Below are 19,345 nucleotides of genomic sequence, written 5' to 3' on the forward strand. Positions count from 1 at the left end.
GCCTCAGAGCAGAAGGGCCCTTTGGTGGTCAGGAGACATCCAGAAACAAGGGCTAGGAGGGTCTTTAGAGGCCATATGGAGGGTACCACTTCCCCACCCATTCTACAGATGAGGATGAGGAGCTGAGGGAAGACCTTGTCCGAGCTCAGTGATGGAGCCAGGCCAGCAGCCAGGTGTCCTAACCCCACACTGTGCCCTGGTGCCTCTCAGCACACCCACGTGTCCCCACCCCACCCCACCCCAGGTTCAGCATGTGCCCCAGCAAACAAAGGGGATGGAGAGTGTTGGGTCAGCTCTCGCCCAGCCCAGGGGCACGCCTCATGAGGCCCTGCACGGTGGAACATGAGGCAACTTGCCTCTGCTTTTCAGATGAAGACTTCCGGGGACGGCGACACGAGGCACCCAAGGCACCCAAGGTGGAGGAAACCCTAAGGGAAGGACAGTAAGAGGTAAGGCCTGGAGCCGCAGCTGCCCAGACACTGCCTGAGGCTGGGCCTGCCATGCCCAATACCCCGGGGGTTTTCCCAGGGATCCAGAGGCATTGGGCTCAGGCAACTGGATGGCACAGATCCGGGTTTTCTTCCCTTGTCATTGTGGCAGGGGACATGGTCTTCTGCATGAAAACCAGCCTTTTGGCGTTTCCTTTTTTTTTTTTTTTGGTTATTCATTTAGCAGAGTAATCACACTTGCCTGTGCCAGATCCTGGGAACAAGGGGGGAAAAGTCAGCTTTGACCTTGAGAGTTAACAGCCCATTTGGAAGACAGTTCAGGACACATACTGCACAATAAGGGGACGACTTAGGAAAACTTGAAGTGGCCTCCCCACAGCTGTGCACACACAGAACTGTCCCATTGCCTGCTTGGGTTGGATGGTGTAGGATCTGCCACAACCACATGAAGAAAGAGTCTCCCTTCAGGCAGCTCTGTTGCTGGCTGGAGCCGTGGGCCCTCAGGCTGCTTCTCCTTTTCTTCTCCTGTGCATCCCTGGGGGCGAAGCAGGGAATGTCAGCAGCCCCTCCGGGGCTCAGTAGAACCTGTTCCCTGTTCCGGCCCCCCTCCCCATCAGGAGGCGACCCGCCCACCCTTCCCCAGGCCGCTGTCCTGGTCCCAGTGGCCAGCATCTACAGGGCTTTCCCCTGCTGAGCGGACGGTGTGGCAGGTGTGGCCCTGTCTCACACTATGAAGAGATGGCTAGCTGCTGCCCTCGAGATTGTTGTTGTGGCGGTGGATCAACCAGCCCGGGCAGCTGGCCCTCACACCTCCTAGCTGACTACCTCCCACATCCCCCAGAGCGCCGAAGCTGGGGCCGTCCTCGGGCGCGGAGCTGCACCCGCGACCCCCGCTGGCCCAGGATGCCCCGATACAGCCGCCTGGGGTGAAGGACCCCACTCCCACTCGGTTGCTGCCATTCCCTCCCCTTTCCACTGCCCCTCTCCCCCAGGAAAACGTGTCTGCTCCAAAGCCGCCCACACATCAGGACCTTGCCATCATTCCTCTCTCCCGAGTTGTCCAGCTTTTCCCTTTCCAGCTCCTTCCTCAAGTCTACACCCTCCTCCTCCTCCCCCTCCCCATCTTCAAAACCAAGAGGTTTCGCTATTTTCCTTCATTGCCCAACTTGCAAAAAACATGGCATCTTCTTTCACCCATTGCAGGTCGGCAGCCCTCCCACCACCCCCAGACTGATGCAGGAAGGTCACCCCAGAGCCAGGGCCTTCCGTTCTGCATCTTCTGGTGCTCCCTTGTGCATGCCACGCCCACCGTCTTTCTCGTGCATGCCACGCCCACCGTCTTTCTCGTGCATGCCACGCCCACCGTCTTTCTTGTGCATGCCACGCCCACCGTCTTTCTTGGGACTGCTCCCCGCCCACCGCTGTGGCCCAGGAATCCGGGGCCTTCTTCCTCTCTGCTGTTCCTCTTCCGCGCTTCTCCCGGGGCTCCTCCCAGTGCCACAGTCCCAGCTCTTCCGGGGGCTCTGGCCTTGACTCTCTCGCTCCCGCTCTCTGGCAGTTCACCACCCTCTTTCCTAGCAACAGCAGGACCCCCGTGCAATGGGCCCCTCCCTCTCAGGCTGTCCTCCACATTCACTCCGCATCCCAGCTGTGCCCGTGACCGTCTTCCCAGCCCTGGGTCTGAAGTCACTGGAAGCCAGACAGCATCTTCCCCAGACTTGCCCATTTCATTTCTCCTCTCCCTTCCACCCTGCGCTGGTAGACTCGCATCGCCTGGTTCGCAGCTGCTAGTGTGGTTCACGGCCCTGACTCTGCTCACCCGTCCCCCGGGCACCACTCTTCTGCCCTTTCGCCCTTGCTCTTGGAGTGAGCCCTCCTAGTAGGGGCTTATTAACTCCTCGGCCTGGTGTGTGGGGCCTACCAAACTCTGACCCTAATTTGTTTTCTGCCCCTACGGGTGCCCTTGGTGCAGCCCCTCTGAGCCACTGCTGCATCCCAGAACGGGCTGGCCACTTCCCCACCTCTCAGCCCTCCCTGTACGCTTGCTTCCACCTGGACTTCCAGCCCCCAACTCCAGCTGTGGCTGCCAGAGGCCCTGCTCCTGCTGTTCCTGGAGCTTGGATGTGGGGGGCGGGACATGACCTCGGGCAGAGTTCCAAGGCTGGCATAGAGTCCCTGGAAGAAGGAGAGGGCGCCTGTCTTTGGGACCTTCTGCCTAAAACCATCTCTACAGGGACTGCTGACAAGGAAAGACCGCTGGGCTCCATTGAAAAAGGCTTCTCCCATCTCTTGTCCCCACCAGCTGCCAGTGCTTCCTCCTTGCCGGAGATGGTCCGACCCGGTGGGGGCAGCCGGAGAGCCAAACCGGCCCCCAGGCGTAAGGGCCCAGCTGCCGCCGGACAGATGGCGCCGAGGACTGAGGCCTGGTGATTCTTCAGCCACGTCCAGCCCCAGCACTGCCACTGTCACTGCCACTTTCCAGGGGACTTAGAACTTTGGAGTTTTGTGCTGTGATCGGAGGAAGGACCTGGGGCCCTGGGGGCAGCCGCCAGTCCTAGCCCCTTTTGTAGCCAGGCTGTTCTATGGGCAATGAGTGGAAGTGCAGGAACTCCCACCACCTTCCCCCACCCCACCCCCCACCCCCCCACCCCCGCTCCCCACCTCCACCACCTTCTTAAAAAAATCCCAGAAAAAAGGCGAAGGTTGGAGTACCCAAAAGGGCAGGATGGTGAAGCCCCTGAAGGTGGAGCCCCTGCCCCCTCTCCTTTCCCCATCTCTCCTGGGTCACAGACACTGCCTGACCCCCTATCCCCATCCCCAGCTCCTTTCTGGGCACCTTGGGCCCTTTATTCCCATGGCTTCCTGCATCTCAGCCTCCCCCCCCCAGGGCTGCGGACCCTTGGTACGAGCCCTGGACAGAGCCCTGGGTGGGAGAGCGCCGGGCAGTCACTCAGGCTCCCTCTGAGGAGTGATGGGCCCCTGTAGAGAGTTAGCTCCTAACGGACCACCCTGCCAGGGCCCCACCAGCTGCCTCCGTTAAGGGGTTGGCACGGCCCCCAGCAGGGATGGGGAGGGGGCCACCCCGGAGCTGGAGGAGTATGGCTAGGCAGGAGTGTTCTTGACTGTGGCAGAAGACAAAAGGCTGTTCTGGATGGGACCCTGCAGTCACTCAACAGCGGGGGCTCACGGCGGGGCGGGGGGGGGGGGTGGCTCTGAATAGAAGTCCTGCTGTCACTAAGGGTGGGCAGCAGCAGGTTCTGAGGTGACCCTTGAGAAAGTGCAGGACTGAGGAGCGAGGAGATAAGGCTGCCAGCCGCGGTGGGGGCACCCGGGGCGGACGGGTTTGCTGGGTGCCTCTGGCCAAGAACGAGAAGGGCAATGACGTGAGGACGCGCTCTCGGGTTCCACAAGCCTTAGCGGGCACCAAGCACTGCCAGCGGGAGGCGGCTGGCCCGGTCTCTCCGGCCAGCCTCCAGGACGGGAGCGCGCTGACCTCTCCGGAGGAGAGCCGGGGAGCCTGGGCAGGCACGAGGGGGTCCCCGCCCCCGCCCCCTCCCCCCCGCAGCGGGGAACCAGCCCAGCCCAAGCGCGGGGTGGGGGGGTTGGGAGCGGGAGCCCGGGCGTCACCCCGAGATAATGAGGGCGTGGCGAGCGCCATGGCACCTCGTTCCGCGGAGGCCAGGGCCTACGCCGAGGCCCCGCTTCCCCGGCGCGCGCGGCGGAGGGGCGGCCCCCGGGGGCTGGGGGGACGGGACTCGCCGCCGCGGAGCCTGACCAAGTGTGGCGGCCGCGCGGGGCCTGGGGCGTTGGCGCGGGGCCGCCCGCCTTCCGCTGCTCCCTGCGATTCGGCCCCGTGCTGCCCCCCCCCCCCCGACCCCGAGGAGCCCCCGGGCCGCCAGCCAGAGCTCCGGACGGTCCGGCCCCGGGGGCAGAGGAGAGGTCTCTGGGCTGTGGCCCGGACCCCTCCCAGCGCATGGCGGGAAAGCCCCAGCCCCAAGTCTGTGTGTGTTGCTTTGTTAGTCGTTTTTTCTCCTATGTGTGGGTTTTTTCTTGGAGCTGTTTCATAGGAATTCCTGTAATAAAGACTTGGTGTTCTCTTGGTGCTCTGATGTGGCCCGCGGTGTGGGCTGGACCCTTCTCTTCTTGCCCTGGGCAGGGTTTGCCCCCCGAGCCCCTGTCCCTCCCGAGGGCCACCTGCCTCGCCCCCCTCCCCGTCCCCCCCCCCAACCGGTTAACCCGCAGCGTGTGTAAGGCCCCAAGGGCTCAGCCCTGGCCACAGTGAGCTCAGGAGGCGACACCTGCTACCCGCACAGCAACCTCGCCAACCTGCTGGCTCTGCTAAGCGCAGGCGCTTTCCTGTTTGCCCTGGGAAAGTAAACCGCTAGCTGATAGGCGAAGGAAAACACCAAGGGGAAAAGCCGGTCTGTCGGGAAAGCTCCAGCCCGTCACTTCCCCAAATAAACAGAAAGCTTCTGGAGTGAGGCTGAGGGGAGGCTGCAGGGATGTGCAATGTCAGACTTCAAAGGCCCGCAGAGATCTTCCCCGGCAAGTACCTCTAGCTTTTACCCTAGTCCGCAGCTCTGCCGGACTACCTCCCGTGCCAGGGAACTCACCGCCAAAAGAGGAAGCTGGTGACCTTTCCAGACAGCAGTTCTCAAGGTTAAAAAGTTCTTCCTTGTGTGGAGCCCAAAGGTTTCCTTGTGGCTTCCACCCACACATCTTGTTTCTGGGCTCCCAGTCACCCAGGCCAAGGCCACCTCTCTTACCCCATGCCACATTTGAGCGCAGTGTCTGGAGGAACAATGGCGGGTCCCTCCTGCCCTCCTTAGAAAGAGGTTCTCCCGGGTGCCTGGGTGGCTCAGTCGGTTAAGCGACTGCCTTCGGCTCAGGTCATGATCCTGGAGTCCCGGGATCGAGTCCCGCATCGGGCTCCCTGCTCAGCAGGGAGTCTGCCTCTCCCTCTGACCTTCTTCCCTCTCATGCTCTCTCTCTACCATTCTCTCTCTCTCTCTCAATAAATAAATAAAAATCTTTAAAAAAAAAAAAAAGAGTTTCTCCCTCACCCCCAGGCGGACCTCGGGGGGACAGGTGATGCTCTCCATACCTACTGTTTGCAGGTGGACAAACCAAGCTTATTCTTTAACCTAACCCTACTCTGTACGCTTTTTTAAAAAAGATTTTATTTTTAAGTAATCTCTATGCCCATCGTGGGTCTTGAATTTACAACCGAAAGATCCAGAATCACATGCTCTACTGACTGAGCCCGCCAGGCACCCTGGCCCTATGCTGATAGGTGTGTAATCCCAGAGCATGGTACTGACACCTAGGAACTCGTTAGGAATGCCAATTCTCAGCCCTACCCTAGACATACCGAGTCGGAGACTCAGGGAGTGTTGCCCAGCAATCTGATTCTTGTGTTTGGGAGACACAGAGCCAGGCCACTACCTAGTACTGGCCGCACAGAATTACCTGCGTGCTTAAAAAAAAAAAAAAAAAAAAAATCCTGATGCTCAGTACCCCAGTCCACCAGTCCAATTAAATCAACAACCATGGAGTGATTTATTTTAAAGCTCTTCAGGTAATTTAAATTTGCAATCAAGTTGGAGGACCAGCACACTGGGAAGTCTGGTAGGTGTTTCATATTAGCTCAATTAATCTTACTCAATAATGGCCACTTTATGGATGATGAAATGACAATTCAGAAAGGTTAAATAACTGGCAGTATTGCAGAGCTAGCAAGGTGTGAAGCCAGAAACAGGGCCCCGGGCAGCCTGATTCCAAAACCTCTGTTCTGTGCTCTCTAGCCCTGCTGCTCAAAGTGGGCTCATGCGCCCACAGCATCAGTGATACCGGGGGCCCCACTCCAGATCTACTGAATCTGAAACTGTGAATATTTTAACAAGCCCTCCAGATGATTCTGATACATGCCAAGTTTGAGAAGCACTGTTCTACAACCTTACTACTCAAAATTTGTGCTACATACCAGCAGCATTTGTATCATCTGGAGCCTGATAGAAGCACAGAATTTCAGGGTCTACCCTAGACCTACTGGATTAGAATGTCCGTTTTAACAAACTCTTCAGGTGCCTTGAATGCACATTGAGGCTGGAGAAACACCACTCTACAATACTGGTTCTCAAACTTGCTGTACATTGGAATTATTTTTTCTCTCTTTCTTTCTCTCTCTCTCTTTCTTTCTCTCTCTCTCTATATATATACCCAACATGGAGCTGGAACCCATGACCCCAAGATTAAGGGTTGCACGCTCTTTTGACTCACCCAGCCAGGTGCTTCATATTGGAATTATTTCTCAAATTTGGGTCTCATTCTCAAAAGATTCTGATTTCATTGGTTTGGGATTTAGATCATACATCTGGGAATCAGATTGCAAAAGCTCCTCAGGTGGTTCTAATACGCAGCAAAGTTTGATAACCATTCACCCTTTTGCCTTTTAGTGTAGTTGACTGAAGGTGACTGTAACCAGAGAGGGGATGTGGGGAGAAGAGGCAAAGAGAGCTTCCCAGATCCAACAGGAAGATGAAGATGCACAGCAGATGAAGCCTCTGCTCCACGAGGAGTCCCTCCGTGTGGAACAGTGTCCTCCTAGGATCTAGGAGGGAGTCCGGCTCCACCAGAAGACCCCCTTATCCATCTGCCCTCACATGCCAGGCTCATCGGCAGATGTTGGGCTCTTGGTATCCACAAGGTGATACTTGGAGAGTTACCTCCTGCAAAAGTGCTGGGCTGGGCTATCTGGAGTTCTGGCCCAGCCAGTGCCCCTACCGCTTTGTGTGCTTCAGTGTCACTAGGGCTGAGCCCCAGCTTTCGAGGAGATCATGGGTCTGGAGAATGCTGTGCCCAGAACTGGCCTGATTATTACCATGCTGGGGGCTCAACCCTCCCTCTGTTCCCTTGAGGCAGCTGGTAGGGGGTTGAGGTTGGAGGAAGGACGGAGAATTTTGTCTGCAGAAGGCAGGCAAGGCATGGGATGATGAAGACGATAGTGGCTTATGGAGTGGCCTCTGTATGCAAATTTTTGGGGGTGCTTTATATACATTATTTTACCTAATCCCCACCACTATTATGTGAAATCAGTATTATCACTCCTATTTCACAGATCAGGAAACTGAGACACAGAGATGTTAAGGTCCTTACTCAACATGACCCTCAGTAAGTGGTAGTACTCACTACGCAGGCAGTTGAACTCCCAAACTGGTACATAATAAGCTATATATTGGGGCGGAGGAACAGGTGATAAGACCTAGAACTCCTCCATAGATGCAATCCTTTGAGCACAGAAAGGTCTCCCTGATTAAAAACATTTCCATAGTGATGTGTATCCAACACTGTGCCTGGAACTCACCTATTAGCACTCTTTATTTGGTTTTAAAAACAATCTCTTAGCATTTCCATTAAATGGAAAATATGCTATTTAGAGAGAAGCACATGAACTCTTTTGCCCATTATCACAGCACAGATTAATTTGTTGGATTAGCTGGCTAGGCCATCTGGAGGAAGATTTAGAAATTTCTGGAGATGGGCGGGGGCCTGGCGGGGGTTGAAGAGGGCTGTGTAAATCTACTGCCACCTGGTGGTGTCTCTTAGAATTGGCCATTGAGAAGCCTACATCATGCTCCCAGAAGGAAGTGAGCACCTGTTTGGCCAGAGACCAAAGAGACAGAAGGGAATTTACTCTATTTTCATGGTTATGTGTTTTGCAAATTTTGCAAAACAAAGATATTTTTGTGCTTTTTTTTCTCCTTAAAAGAGCCACTAAGATTACATAAGCTTGAGGCCCCACAAAACCAGCAGCCACCCTTGTCATTTCTAGAGATTAAAGAGTCACAATTCTTTATCAGGTCAAGAGGATTATTCCAGGGACTCTGGAGTGAGGGGATGCAAAGCTCAGCACAAACTCAGCTGGCTACGTCCTTCTCACTCAAAGTGTGCTCTGTGGACACAGTGACCAACTGTCCTGGTCTTCCAGGTCTAAGCTTCCCTCGGATGTGCGAGTTTCAGTGCTAAAACTGGGAGAGTCCTGGGCAAACTTGGGCCAGTCCGTTGCCCTAGCTGCAGATTAGCAACATTGGCATCAACTTGGGAGATTGTTCAAAATTCAGAGTTTGGGTCCTCACCCCAGACCTCCTGAGTCACGATCTGCACTTTCCAAGATCTTCGGAGGTTCAGGTGCACATTGAGGATGGAGTTGCTCTGCCTTCCACAAGAAAAGAGGGGCCCACAGCAGCCTGAAACATCTGCCTTCAAGGGTCGCATCCTCTGCTGGGAAAGCTCCAGAGTGATTCCAATTGCTCTTTAATTCTAATAATAAAAGGCCAGATTGTTGCTTCAGGCCCAGCTGGCTCCCGTTTTCTTGGCTACAAAAGGAGCCATGGTGATGCAGAGTGGGTAAAGGCATAAAGTGCTTCTCTTTCCTCTGCTCGAACTGGATTCTTGTTGTGGGCAAGACTGTTGGCCGAAGAAATGAATGGGCGGCTGTGTGAACATGCTTTGCAAATTGTTAGGTGTGATTAATAAATTGTGATTCGTTGCTCTTAAATGTGGAATGGTCAGAAAACATCATCATCTTATTTACTGAGCCTATATGCTAGGCACTGTTTTAATATTCTGAAGATAATGACCCACTGACTCCTCACAACAAGGCTCTATGGTGGGTGCTACGATTATGCCCATTTTGCAGATGACAAAGCTGAGGCCCAGGGGTTTGTAAAATGGATCTGTCAGTGAGGTACAGAGGATAGCCAGAACTAGAAATGACCAGGTTCATGGGGGCGGGGGGAGGTGTGGAGGATTATTTCCATTCAACCACAGCTTTTGCCCATACACCCAGAGTCTATCTGAGGAAGGCCTCCAGGAAGGGGGGCTGGGATGGCTCCATCCTCATTTGTGCGAACTTGGCTTTATTCATCCATGTTGTTCATTAGAAAACTCTTGAGAGTCAGCTCTGGGCCAAGCAGCAGGCTGGGTATGGGGAGGCAGAGATAGGAGACCCTGTTCCTGCCCTCAGAGAGGCCCAGGCAGAGACTCAGACAGGTAAACAGAGTCACAACACCACATTTTGAGAGGGATAAGTTCAGGGAGGGAGGGAGCAGAGTTTGGCAGAATGTGTGCTGGGGGATTAAGTGCCCTGCTGGCTGACTCTTGAAAGGAAGGGGAGGTGTGGGCTTCTGAGGAGCATGCTGGGCCAGAAGACAGAGCGCACAACAGCGTGGGGGGGTGGGGAGATGGTACTCCTGCCTCCTCCTTGAACATCTCCCCCCTTGTCTTTCATCCTCCTGGTCCCAGTGCTTTGTACTGAATATATTGTTTTCCTCCTCTTTTAAGGCAAGCAGCTAATTTCTCCCTGACCCTGGCCCTCTGCCAAAGGTGAGTAGCAGTATTAATGATTTCATCAATATGCTGGGATTTTTACTTACCAAGGCCGTTCTGCTGGTGGGGGTGCTTTTTCTCTTTTTGTCTGACACACTCCCAGGCACTATATAAATAAGGGCACTCTTCATAAAGAGGTGGGCAGAGTGTCGGGAAGCCATAAAAGATGGCCTAGAGCCTTTGGCTAGTGACAGAGGGGCACAGTTTGCTGAAACTAGGCCTTTGGGGGCAGGGGAGGGAACAGGGACTGGAAGCTGGGGACAGAGCTGTGTGTGAAGAGGCCACCTTGTGAGAACCCTCCTGCACTGTTGGTGGGAATGCAAGCTGGTGCAGCCACTCTGGAAAACAGTATAGAGGGTTCTCAAGAAGTTAAAAATAGAACTACCCTACGACCCAGCAATTGCACTAGTAGGTATTTATCCAAAGGATACATACAAATGCTGATTCAAAGGGGCACCTGCATCCCAATGTTTATAGCAGCACTATGGACAATAGCCAAATTATGGAAAGAACCCCGATATCCATTGATGAATAGATAAAGAAGAGGTGGGGGGCACCTGGGTGGCTCAGTTGGTTAACTATCTGACTTCAGCTCAGGTCATGATCCCAGAGTCCTGGGATCGAGCCCCACATCGGGCTCCCTGCTCCGCGGGAAGCCTGCTTCTCCCTCTCCCACTCCCCCTGCCTGTGTTCCCTCTCTTGCTGTGTCTCTCTCTGTCAAATAAATAAATAAAATCTTAAAAAAAAAGAGAGAGATATTGAAGTTAAAATGAGGCCATTACGTTGGGCCCAGATCCAATATGACCAGTGTCATAAGAAGAGGACACAGACACAGAGGGAAGACCACATGAGGACACAGGGAGCAGGTGGCCATCTGCAGGCCAGAGAGAGAAGGCCTCAGGAGCAACCAGCCCTGCCAAGTTGATCTCGGACTTCCGGCCTCCAGAACTGTGAGAAAATACAGTTCTGGTACCGAGGCCACCCCGTCTGTGGTACCTTGTTATGGCTGCCCTAGCCGACTACTATAATCCACATGCTATTCGGCACCTAACTTATCCATTATGAATTTGCTTCTCTGTCTCCCCCACTGGATGGTCAGCTTCTCCAGGACTCAGCACAGGGTCAGGTCGGTGCTTAAATGCTTGTGGGAGAAATGGGTCATATAACAAGAAAATAAAACAACAGTGGCAGTTGATGGAATACGAAAATGCTGCAGTCCCAGGTGGCAGTCGGTGGCTTACGGGGCACAAGAGCAGCAATGATGCTGGAACTGCCATCAGACTTGTCATGTTCCAGCACTAAGTGCCCGGGGCTACGATTCGGGCTTTAACGAATGGAGGCTTCTACTCTTGCAGCAAGCCACGCAGAGAGTTGACACTACTTAGTGGGCACATGTATAGGGGTCGAGCAGTGTAGTGGAAGGCATATGGCCTTTTGGAGAGTTTATAGGTTCTCTTTCCTTCTGTGTAAGATCGCCAGGACATTACCTGTGGTGGTATCAGGTAGTTGAACAGTTGAACGAGAGAATCCAGATTCCTGGTGCAGTGCTTGGCACGAGCGCATCAGTCCCTTGCAGCCTTGAGAGGTCCTGGGTGAAAAGACAGAAGCCTCTAAGGTCCAGTTTGCCTGCCCCCAGCTGCCTGACAGCTTCTTCCCTTTCATGAATGAATGCTCCCTGGGGCACACACTTCCTGCTGCAGGCTCAGAGGGCTCCCGATTCATCTTGCTCCCACATCCCCGTGGTCCTCCTATCTACGCACCAGCATTCCCCTGTCTCAGTCACCGAGGCATTAAATAGGATGCCGGAGGGGAAACTTTCAAGGCTCAGAAGAGAAAGGAACTTTCTTAAGAAGATCTAGAAGAAAAATTCCCACCTTGCAATTCCTCCCCTGTTGAGGGTTTGGGTTCTTGGCTCTCCTCCCTGATTGTGGAATAAAGCCTTCTACTTCTTTTTTAAGATTTTATTTATTTATTTGAGAGAGAGAGAATGAGAGATAGAGAGCACGAGAGGGAAGAGGGTCAGAGGGAGAAGCAGACTCCCTGCTCAGCAGGGAGCCCAATGCGGGACTCGATCCCGGGACTCCAGGATCATGACCTGAGCCGAAGGCAGTCGCTTAACCAACTGAGCCACCCAGGCGCCCGCCTTCTACTTCTTTACCAGCAGTCACTGCAGTGGCCTGGGGAGGGGGGAGGTCAGGAGGTTGGGGGGGGAGGTCCGAGTGGGGGAGGGGAAGTGTGTCTGTGGCTAGCTCTGACTTAGACAGAATTAGAAACTTGTTATGAGGCTGGGAAGACTATATTTAGCTGGGAGCATGTTTGCTCTCCCTAAAGTAGAGTCTTCCAGACCTTCCTACGACTGGGAGATTGGAATCTCTACATTTGGCCCAGCAGCCAGAACTGTGTTCTCTCTTCCCTGTGTCACAGGGCCTTGTGGCAACAGTGAAACCCACCGTTTAGTGTAAACCTGGGCCTTGGGTCACCCTGGCCCCTAGGCCTGGGGCCAGCTTTGTCCCACCTCCGTAGGTCTACCTGTCTCCAGCTTGAGGCATAACTAAGGAGGGTTGTGGGTTCTGGAAAGGGCCCAACCTGTGCTGGAAGCCTGGCTCTGTCACTCAGGTATCTGATAAGTTACTTCACCCCCTGTGGCCTCACTTTCTCATCTATAATAAGACTAATAATAGCTGCCTTCTGGGTAGGTGTGTGGATTCCAAGATAACACAAACAAGCAGTAACTGCTCCTCAAACATTACTTCCCTCCTCCTTACCAGCCTCCCATAGAGTGGGAAGGCTCTGGGATGACTTGCTGCTCCTTCTGGCTGACGAAGGTGAGAATGGGCTCCCAGGAGCTATTTTGTGTGTATGTGATTCAAAACATTTCATTGGCTTAAAAAGTTCAAATATGAATAAAAACTCTTTACAGGTCAAACTCTGAGGGATATCTAAAGGAAAAAAAAATCTTCTCTTGCAGTCTCAAGATTGTTGATAACCAATGTTCACAGTCTTGTGTGCCTTCCACACAGTTTCTATCTTCATACACACACATATAAAGGTGTTTTCTTTTTTCTTTGAACAGGTTAGGATCCCACTAAAATGTTTTTCTGCGACTTCCTTTTTCATTTAACTATTAGTCATGGGTATGCATCTAGGTAAACACACAGGGACATAACTTGTTCATTGTAATAGCTGCATAGGATTGCATAGGCTATATGAACAATAGCCTTCCATTCGACTTTTTTCCCCACTGCAATGCTGCAATGACGATCTTTGCACAAGTAAGGAAATTGAGCTTTGATTTCTCTGGGGTACTCTACCCAAAGTATGATTATTGGACCAAAAGGTCACCCTGAGAGGTTACTTTCCCCAGGTTTCTGAGTCCCCATCGCCGAATTTGTTCTGTTCACTTTTGCTTTTTCAGCTCCAAGGAGGAGCGAGCCTGAGACGTCTCCCGCGGAGAAACTACTAGTTGCCCCGCAGCACCCCGAGGGCAGCGGATGCGGGAGGCAGCTCCGGGGCCAACGGACTCCCGGGGCGCGCCGCACAGCAGGGCACCGAGGACGGAGGCTCGGGCGCTAGTGTGACCTTGGGCCAGTGCCTGCCCGTCCCCGGCCTCGGTTTCCTTCTGCGCAGCCTGTGTCTCCAAGCAACGCAAGGCGTAGTCCGGACCTAGCCCCGGTGTGACCTGTCATCTCTGCCTTTACGTTGTGTCCTGACCTAGTTGGCTGCGCCTGCCTCCTTCCTCCCCATCAATCTTCCCTCCGCGCCGCCCCACCTTCTCGACTGGAGTTGGCTCCGCCAGAGCCGAAAGGGTAACTAACGCCAGCGCCAGCGTGAATCCCTCCTCTAGCTCGGTCATTTATTGCTTCTGCCCGGCTCTGACCCGCTCCCGCCCTTTCGGCTCGGCTGTCGAGTGCTCCCGTCTGAGCCTGGCCGGGGGCGAGGGCCGCGCCAGTTCGGCCCATCCTTTGCTTCTGCCTGGCTCGGCTCTCCGGCGGCGGCTGCGGAGAGACCGCCGCGATCCTCGGCTCGGCCAGCAGCCTACGCCCATTTCGCCTGCCGCTGGCGCTTCCGCTTCCGGTAGTCCCAGGCCGCGAGCGTCCGAGGCGGCCGCCATGGCGAGGAGCCGGCTGGAGACCGTGGGGAGCGTTTTCTCGCGGTGCGTGGTCGAAGCCGGTGTGGGCTGAGGGTGCCTCCTCCGGACGGGGGCCCTCGACAGCTCACGCTCCTTCTGGGTGGGTCAGAGCAGGGCGAGGCCTTCTCCGGAGTGCGGGAGTCTGAGCCGGGTGAGTCCCGCTCGTGCTCTCTCTCCTGTCTCTGAATAGGTGTGCTTGACGGCGCCACTACCTGAATGTATCTTTCCCGCTCAAGAGTGCACCTCTCCCCTGCCCGAGTGGAGTTCTCTAGGAAGATGATGATGGGCCCGACTGGGCCATCTTTGTCTTTTCTTCGACGCGACGGGGATGGGGCGAGGGGAGTGGGACGCACATGAGAAAAATAGGACTTAACCCCTGAGCTTTGTTAGGGCGCTCTGGAATATGGAAATAAGTGTAGGTGGGGAACACCCCTGCTGTGGCCTTCTTCCGGTTCTGTCTTGTGGACTCCGTGATCCCACTGATGCCCCAGACTGTGCTAGACTGATTCAGGGGCTTAGACAGGCTGTTGTAACTGACTGTCCTTCGTTATTTTTCCTTCCTTAAGGACTCGGGACCTGATTCGAGCTGGGGTGTTGAATGAGAAGCCCCTCTGGTTTGACATATATAATGCTTTTCCCCCGCTGAGAGAGCCTGTCTTCCGAAGGCCCCGCTTGCGATATGGCAAGGCCAAAGCTGCCATCCAGGACATCCTGTACCCCGAGGATAGGATTAGAGCGTGAGTACAAAGCCCACATGATGGACAGGAGACAGCAGAACTTCAGAAGGAAGGATTTAGCTAGTAGTCTGGTAACTTTAGTGGGAGTCGAGCCAGGGCCTGCCCTGTGGAGAAGGTCTTGTGTATCTACCAAGTTAGGAATTCAGAAACAGGTTCTGGGAAGTAGAATCTGGAAGCCAGCAATGGACTGATAATTGCAATTATAGCTACCCGTTTCTGTGCCTCTCTTAGCACTATGCTAAGCCCTTAAAAAACATTCTCTAACTTAGGCCTTATTCTGACCCTACAAGATGAGTATATTTTCTCCATTTTATTTGTGAAGACTGTGAGGCTCAAGGAGGTCAGTTCACTGGGAATGCAGTGGCACAGCTCTTTCCCTCAAATACTGATGTCAATTTTTAGTACCCAGAATTTGTATGATTCTTTTTTCATAAATATTAAGATTGGAGGTTGTATGTTATTCAGGGTAACAGGTATTTCTTCTTCTTTTTTTTTTTTTTAAGAGAGAGCATGCGCGCGTGCACGCAAGAGCACAGGGGAAGAGCAGAGGGAGAGAGAGAGAGAAGCCGACTCTGTGCTGAGCATGAAGCCCCAGGCGAGGCTCGATCTCAGAACCTTGAGACTGTGACCTGAGTCAAAACCATGAGTCAGATTCTCTGTCAGCTGTGCCACCCAGGTGCCCCCGTCCCCTTATTCTCTATTTCTGGATGTAAGGAAACAATTTATGAAGTCATTATATTCTCATTTGAGGTCTAGGCCCCTTTCATTTGAGGAATCTCCTCCCCTGGCCCCCAACACTCATTGAGGTAGGAGAAAAGTATGTTTTTGCGCTACTTGGAAATTTTCACGGTAGTTCCTGAGCTCTTTGGGGGCATTAAATACTTTGTCATTGCTTTTCTGGGTAGGCTCATTGCATGCAGTTGGTCAGGATTTATACATTAAAGTCATTTGTGGGTGCACCTGGGTGTCTTAATCATTTAAGCATTCGACTCATGTTTTTGGTTCAGGTCATGATCTCAGGGGCCTGGGATTGAACCTTGCATTGGGCTCTACCACCGGAAGTCTGCTTGGGAGTCTCCCTCTCCCTCTCCTCCTCTCTGCCCATGCTCTTGATCTCTAAAAATTAAAAAAAAAAAAAAAATCATTTGTGCTTCTGTGTGAATAGCAGGAGCTAGGTGATAGGTCATTGGAGAATGTGGAATATTTTACTGCTCCTTCTTTTATTACTGTTAATGTCAAAATAATAATATCTTGCATTTAAGTAATTTTTTGAACTTTATTTTTGCAGCTTTTTTTTAGTGTTTTTAATAATTTTAAAGAACTTATAACAACAAAATATTAATTCCGGACATAGCAAAACCTAAATGTAAAAAATGAAAGCATAAAAGTACTAGAAGAAGGGACGCCTGGGTGGCTCAGTCGGTTAAGCATCTGCCTTCGGCTCAGGTCATGATCCCAGGGTCCTGGGATCGAGTCCCGCATCGGGCTCCCTGCTCGGTGGGAAGCCTGCTTCTTCCTCTGCCTCTGCGTGCTGCTCCCTCTGCTTGTGCTCTTTCTGTCAAATAAATAAAATCTTAAAAAAAAAAAAGTACTAGAAGAAAACATGGGAGAATTTTAAAAATAATCTGAGTGATAAAGACCTTTGTAAGTATAACATAAAACCCAGAAGCCATAGATGAAAATATTAAAATTTTCTGCCCAAAAAACGTACCACAAGCAGAAACAAAAGTCAGCCAACATGTTGGGAAAAAAATTTTGCAGCAAGTATGACAGGCTGATTTCCTATTTATACTGCTATAGTTTGCTTATAAATCAGTAGAAAAAACCCACCAAATGGAAGGCAAAGAACATGGGTAGCGCACAGAAAAGGAAATTCACTTTGCTTTTAAACATGAAAAGATGTCCATTCTATTTCATAAGAAAAGGCAAAAATAAAACGGGTTACAATTTTTCACCTGTCAAGTGGACAAAACAAAAAGTTGGAAAATAGAATTTGGCCCGGGTATGGGGAAATAGACATTCTCATGCATTACTGGTGTGAACGTAAATTGACACAGCCACTTTGGGGAGTATTTGGCAGTTTGGAAGGCCATATTACAAATGCACATACGTTGAGCTAGTAATACTGTTTTTATGAATTTATTCCAGACTCATTTTCACAGTGTACTAAGAAATATTGGTAAAGTTAATCATTGCACCACTGTTGAAAGGAGCAAAGGATTGGAACAATCTAAGTTCGCTGATTTCAAATGATCTCTAAGAACTATTAAGTAGAAGAGGCAGGATGTACAATAGTGTTTTCTGTCCTTGGAGTTAAACTATATGGCTGGGGACAGGAAATGATAGATGCATATATGCTTGTATGTTAGAATATTCTTGGATGGATACACAAAAAACTGGTTAGTGTTGCTTCCTGGGAGGGAACTGGGGGTTGGAGGCAGAGGTGAGCAGGAATGTTAACTTTCCATCGGGTACCTTTTTGTAATATTTGGTTTATTTGCCATGTGCATGCACTAATTAAAAAAAAAAACTTATGTTTGGACTAGTAATTTTTCTTTACTCCGTTCTTGGCCGTGATCTGTAAATGGAGATTTATATTGTGTTGTTTGTATTTTCCAGGAAATTTTATTCAGCCTATGGATCTGGTCAGAAAGCTTTTGATCTGTTCAATCCAAATTTCAAGTCTACCTGTCAACAGTAAGCCATTTTACAATTCGTGGGTTAGTTTTTTTTTGTTTTGTTTTTTAAGGAATTTAGTTATTGGTTTGAGGAGTTTTGTTGAATTCCACTGCAGGGAAAAGCCGCTCCTCTAGGAAGACATGTTAAGGGAATGCTTGATACTGTGTAATAGCATGTCTTGATGACTCTCAATATACAGCCCTCAGATGTGGTCTGCTTGGAATTCCAGGTTTGTGGAGAAGTACATTGAGCTACAGAAGCTTGGAGAAACAGATGAAGAGAAGTTATTTGTGGAAACAGGGAAGGCTTTATTGGCAGCAGGTGTCCTTTTGAGAAGAGTAGGAGAAGCAAGGACTGTGAGTATTTTTTGATTAAAATTGTTATTAGGGTTAGTTGTCTATTTGTTAAAAGTTAAAGGAAGACTTGGTTTTCCTTCTCCAACCTTGATTTATGTCCCTGAACACCAGGTCAAATACTGGTAGATGAAATATACTGAAATTGAAAAAAATAAAAGTGTACACACACACTAAAATTTTGTGATAGTGACTGCTACTTGGAACAAATGAATTGTCATTAGGGCTTTTGAAATTATGGTTCTCTAGAGATTTTTATCATGTGTATTGCTTGTTATAATAGAATTTGACCTGGGACATTAATGTTACGTTTTGACTCCATGATAGAATGTGTTTAGTCATACAGCTTCAGCCAGTCAGTGGAGTGAAAGTGACATCTGTGTGATGTATTTATGTCTGGTCTTTTAAGCAAAAGGAAGGTAGTCACGTTTCCTGGGAATCTGAACCCACGGGTGTCAAACCCCAAACGGTATTGGAAAAAAACCAGCCTCTGCAAGAAGTTCCACAGGACCAGCATTTGGAGACATCTGAAGAACAGCCGAAAGGTCTCTCACCTCCCTGAAGAACTTGTATACCGGGTATACTGACATCCAAACTGTATTCACTAGATGAATGTTGAACTGTTTTTAACAGTTGGACTGTGTAAATGTTTCCCAGTCTCTCAGGCATTATGTTTGCTTTCTTTTAGTTTCTAATTCTAGGTTGTCATAAAGCTCAGTTTCATGGTTTGAATGAACTTTTATGTTAGGATGGTGTTAAATAAAGAATTCCCTGGCTGCTTATAAAGTAAATTTACTTTAAAATTGTAAATAGCATGAAGAAACCTTTATAAGTATGGTTTGAATGGGACTTGTTCTGAGTAGGTCTGCTTGGATTTTTGTGTTAACATGTGGGTTGGCTATATCTGATTCTCGGGTATCTTTCTCTTTTCTGGCTCCATCAGGCTTTTACTTGTGCATATGGTATGTCCCCTGGGCCAACTTTCTGTCTGCAGATAATCTTCACATTTTGCTATAGAACTGTTGATCTTCAACTTGAGAGGTGAAGTTGACTTGTGCTTTGTGGTAAGAGTGAGAACCTATCATTGATGATAGACAAAGGTCAAAACTATAGCTTTAATCTCATAGATTAGGTTGAGAGTGCTGGAGACAATTAGCATAGGCCCGAACCTAGTCTGCTCAGTAAAGATTTGAATGAATAAGTGATTACATCCAGCTGAAGACTGAATTCAGAGGACATCTGTAGATAACTGGATTGCCAGGAGGGGGGCCAGCTCATTTAGATGCCGTGATCCACTGGCATCCACCTGCCCCCCCTGGTGTGGAGATGTGATGAGACCTTACCAACCGTTCTGCTTTCTTCATTTTCATATCTTCTCCTGAATAAATGACATCTTCTGAGCTTGTAGCCTTTGTATTTGTGATCCTAAGGCCACTGATTTTCAGCTACTAGTAATAAGCTGCTTCAGAAATTCCTGATTTTAAAACTCACGTAGCTTTTCTGTTCTTTGTGTACAGTCTCTTCTGTCTCCTGGTAGACCAAGGGTAGAGCCCACACCTCAGCCCCGGCACGGCCTTGCACATGGTGCTCTGTGAATGGAAGGTGAATAGT

The 19,345-nt window shown here is 51.0% G+C and overlaps 3 protein-coding genes across 6 annotated transcripts in view; all 3 read left to right on the forward strand.

The window, feature by feature from the left end:
• The window catches only part of CUEDC1 (CUE domain containing 1), an 85,604-nt gene extending 81,053 nt beyond the window's left edge, over positions 1-4,551 (forward strand). For all 4 annotated transcript variants that reach the window (XM_027625586.2, XM_027625585.2, XM_027625584.2 and 1 more), the window contains 2 exons: positions 370-449; positions 2,752-4,551. In XM_027625586.2, the coding sequence (XP_027481387.1) occupies positions 370-446 (77 nt within the window). In that variant the 3' untranslated portion in view covers positions 447-449; positions 2,752-4,551. The remainder of the gene's footprint in view (positions 1-369; positions 450-2,751) is intronic.
• Positions 2,778-12,380, forward strand: LOC113939079 (wiskott-Aldrich syndrome protein homolog). The gene is made up of 3 exons (XM_035724414.1): positions 2,778-2,875; positions 3,733-4,363; positions 12,360-12,380. The coding sequence occupies exons 1-3, from the start codon at positions 2,778-2,780 to the stop codon at positions 12,378-12,380; spliced, it is 750 nt and encodes a 249-aa protein (XP_035580307.1).
• A 1,456-nt stretch (positions 12,381-13,836) lies between these two features.
• On the forward strand, positions 13,837-19,134 carry MRPS23 (mitochondrial ribosomal protein S23). Its single transcript, XM_027625588.1, has 5 exons — positions 13,837-13,989; positions 14,532-14,702; positions 17,322-17,399; positions 17,611-17,737; positions 18,144-19,134. Exons 1-5 carry the CDS (start codon positions 13,946-13,948, stop codon positions 18,294-18,296), a joined length of 573 nt encoding a protein of 190 aa, XP_027481389.1. The 5' UTR covers positions 13,837-13,945; the 3' UTR covers positions 18,297-19,134.
• Positions 19,135-19,345: the final 211 nt, after the last annotated feature.

This window comes from Zalophus californianus, chromosome 16, assembly GCF_009762305.2.
Source record: "Zalophus californianus isolate mZalCal1 chromosome 16, mZalCal1.pri.v2, whole genome shotgun sequence".
In the NCBI taxonomy this organism is placed as follows: Eukaryota; Metazoa; Chordata; class Mammalia; order Carnivora; family Otariidae; genus Zalophus; species Zalophus californianus.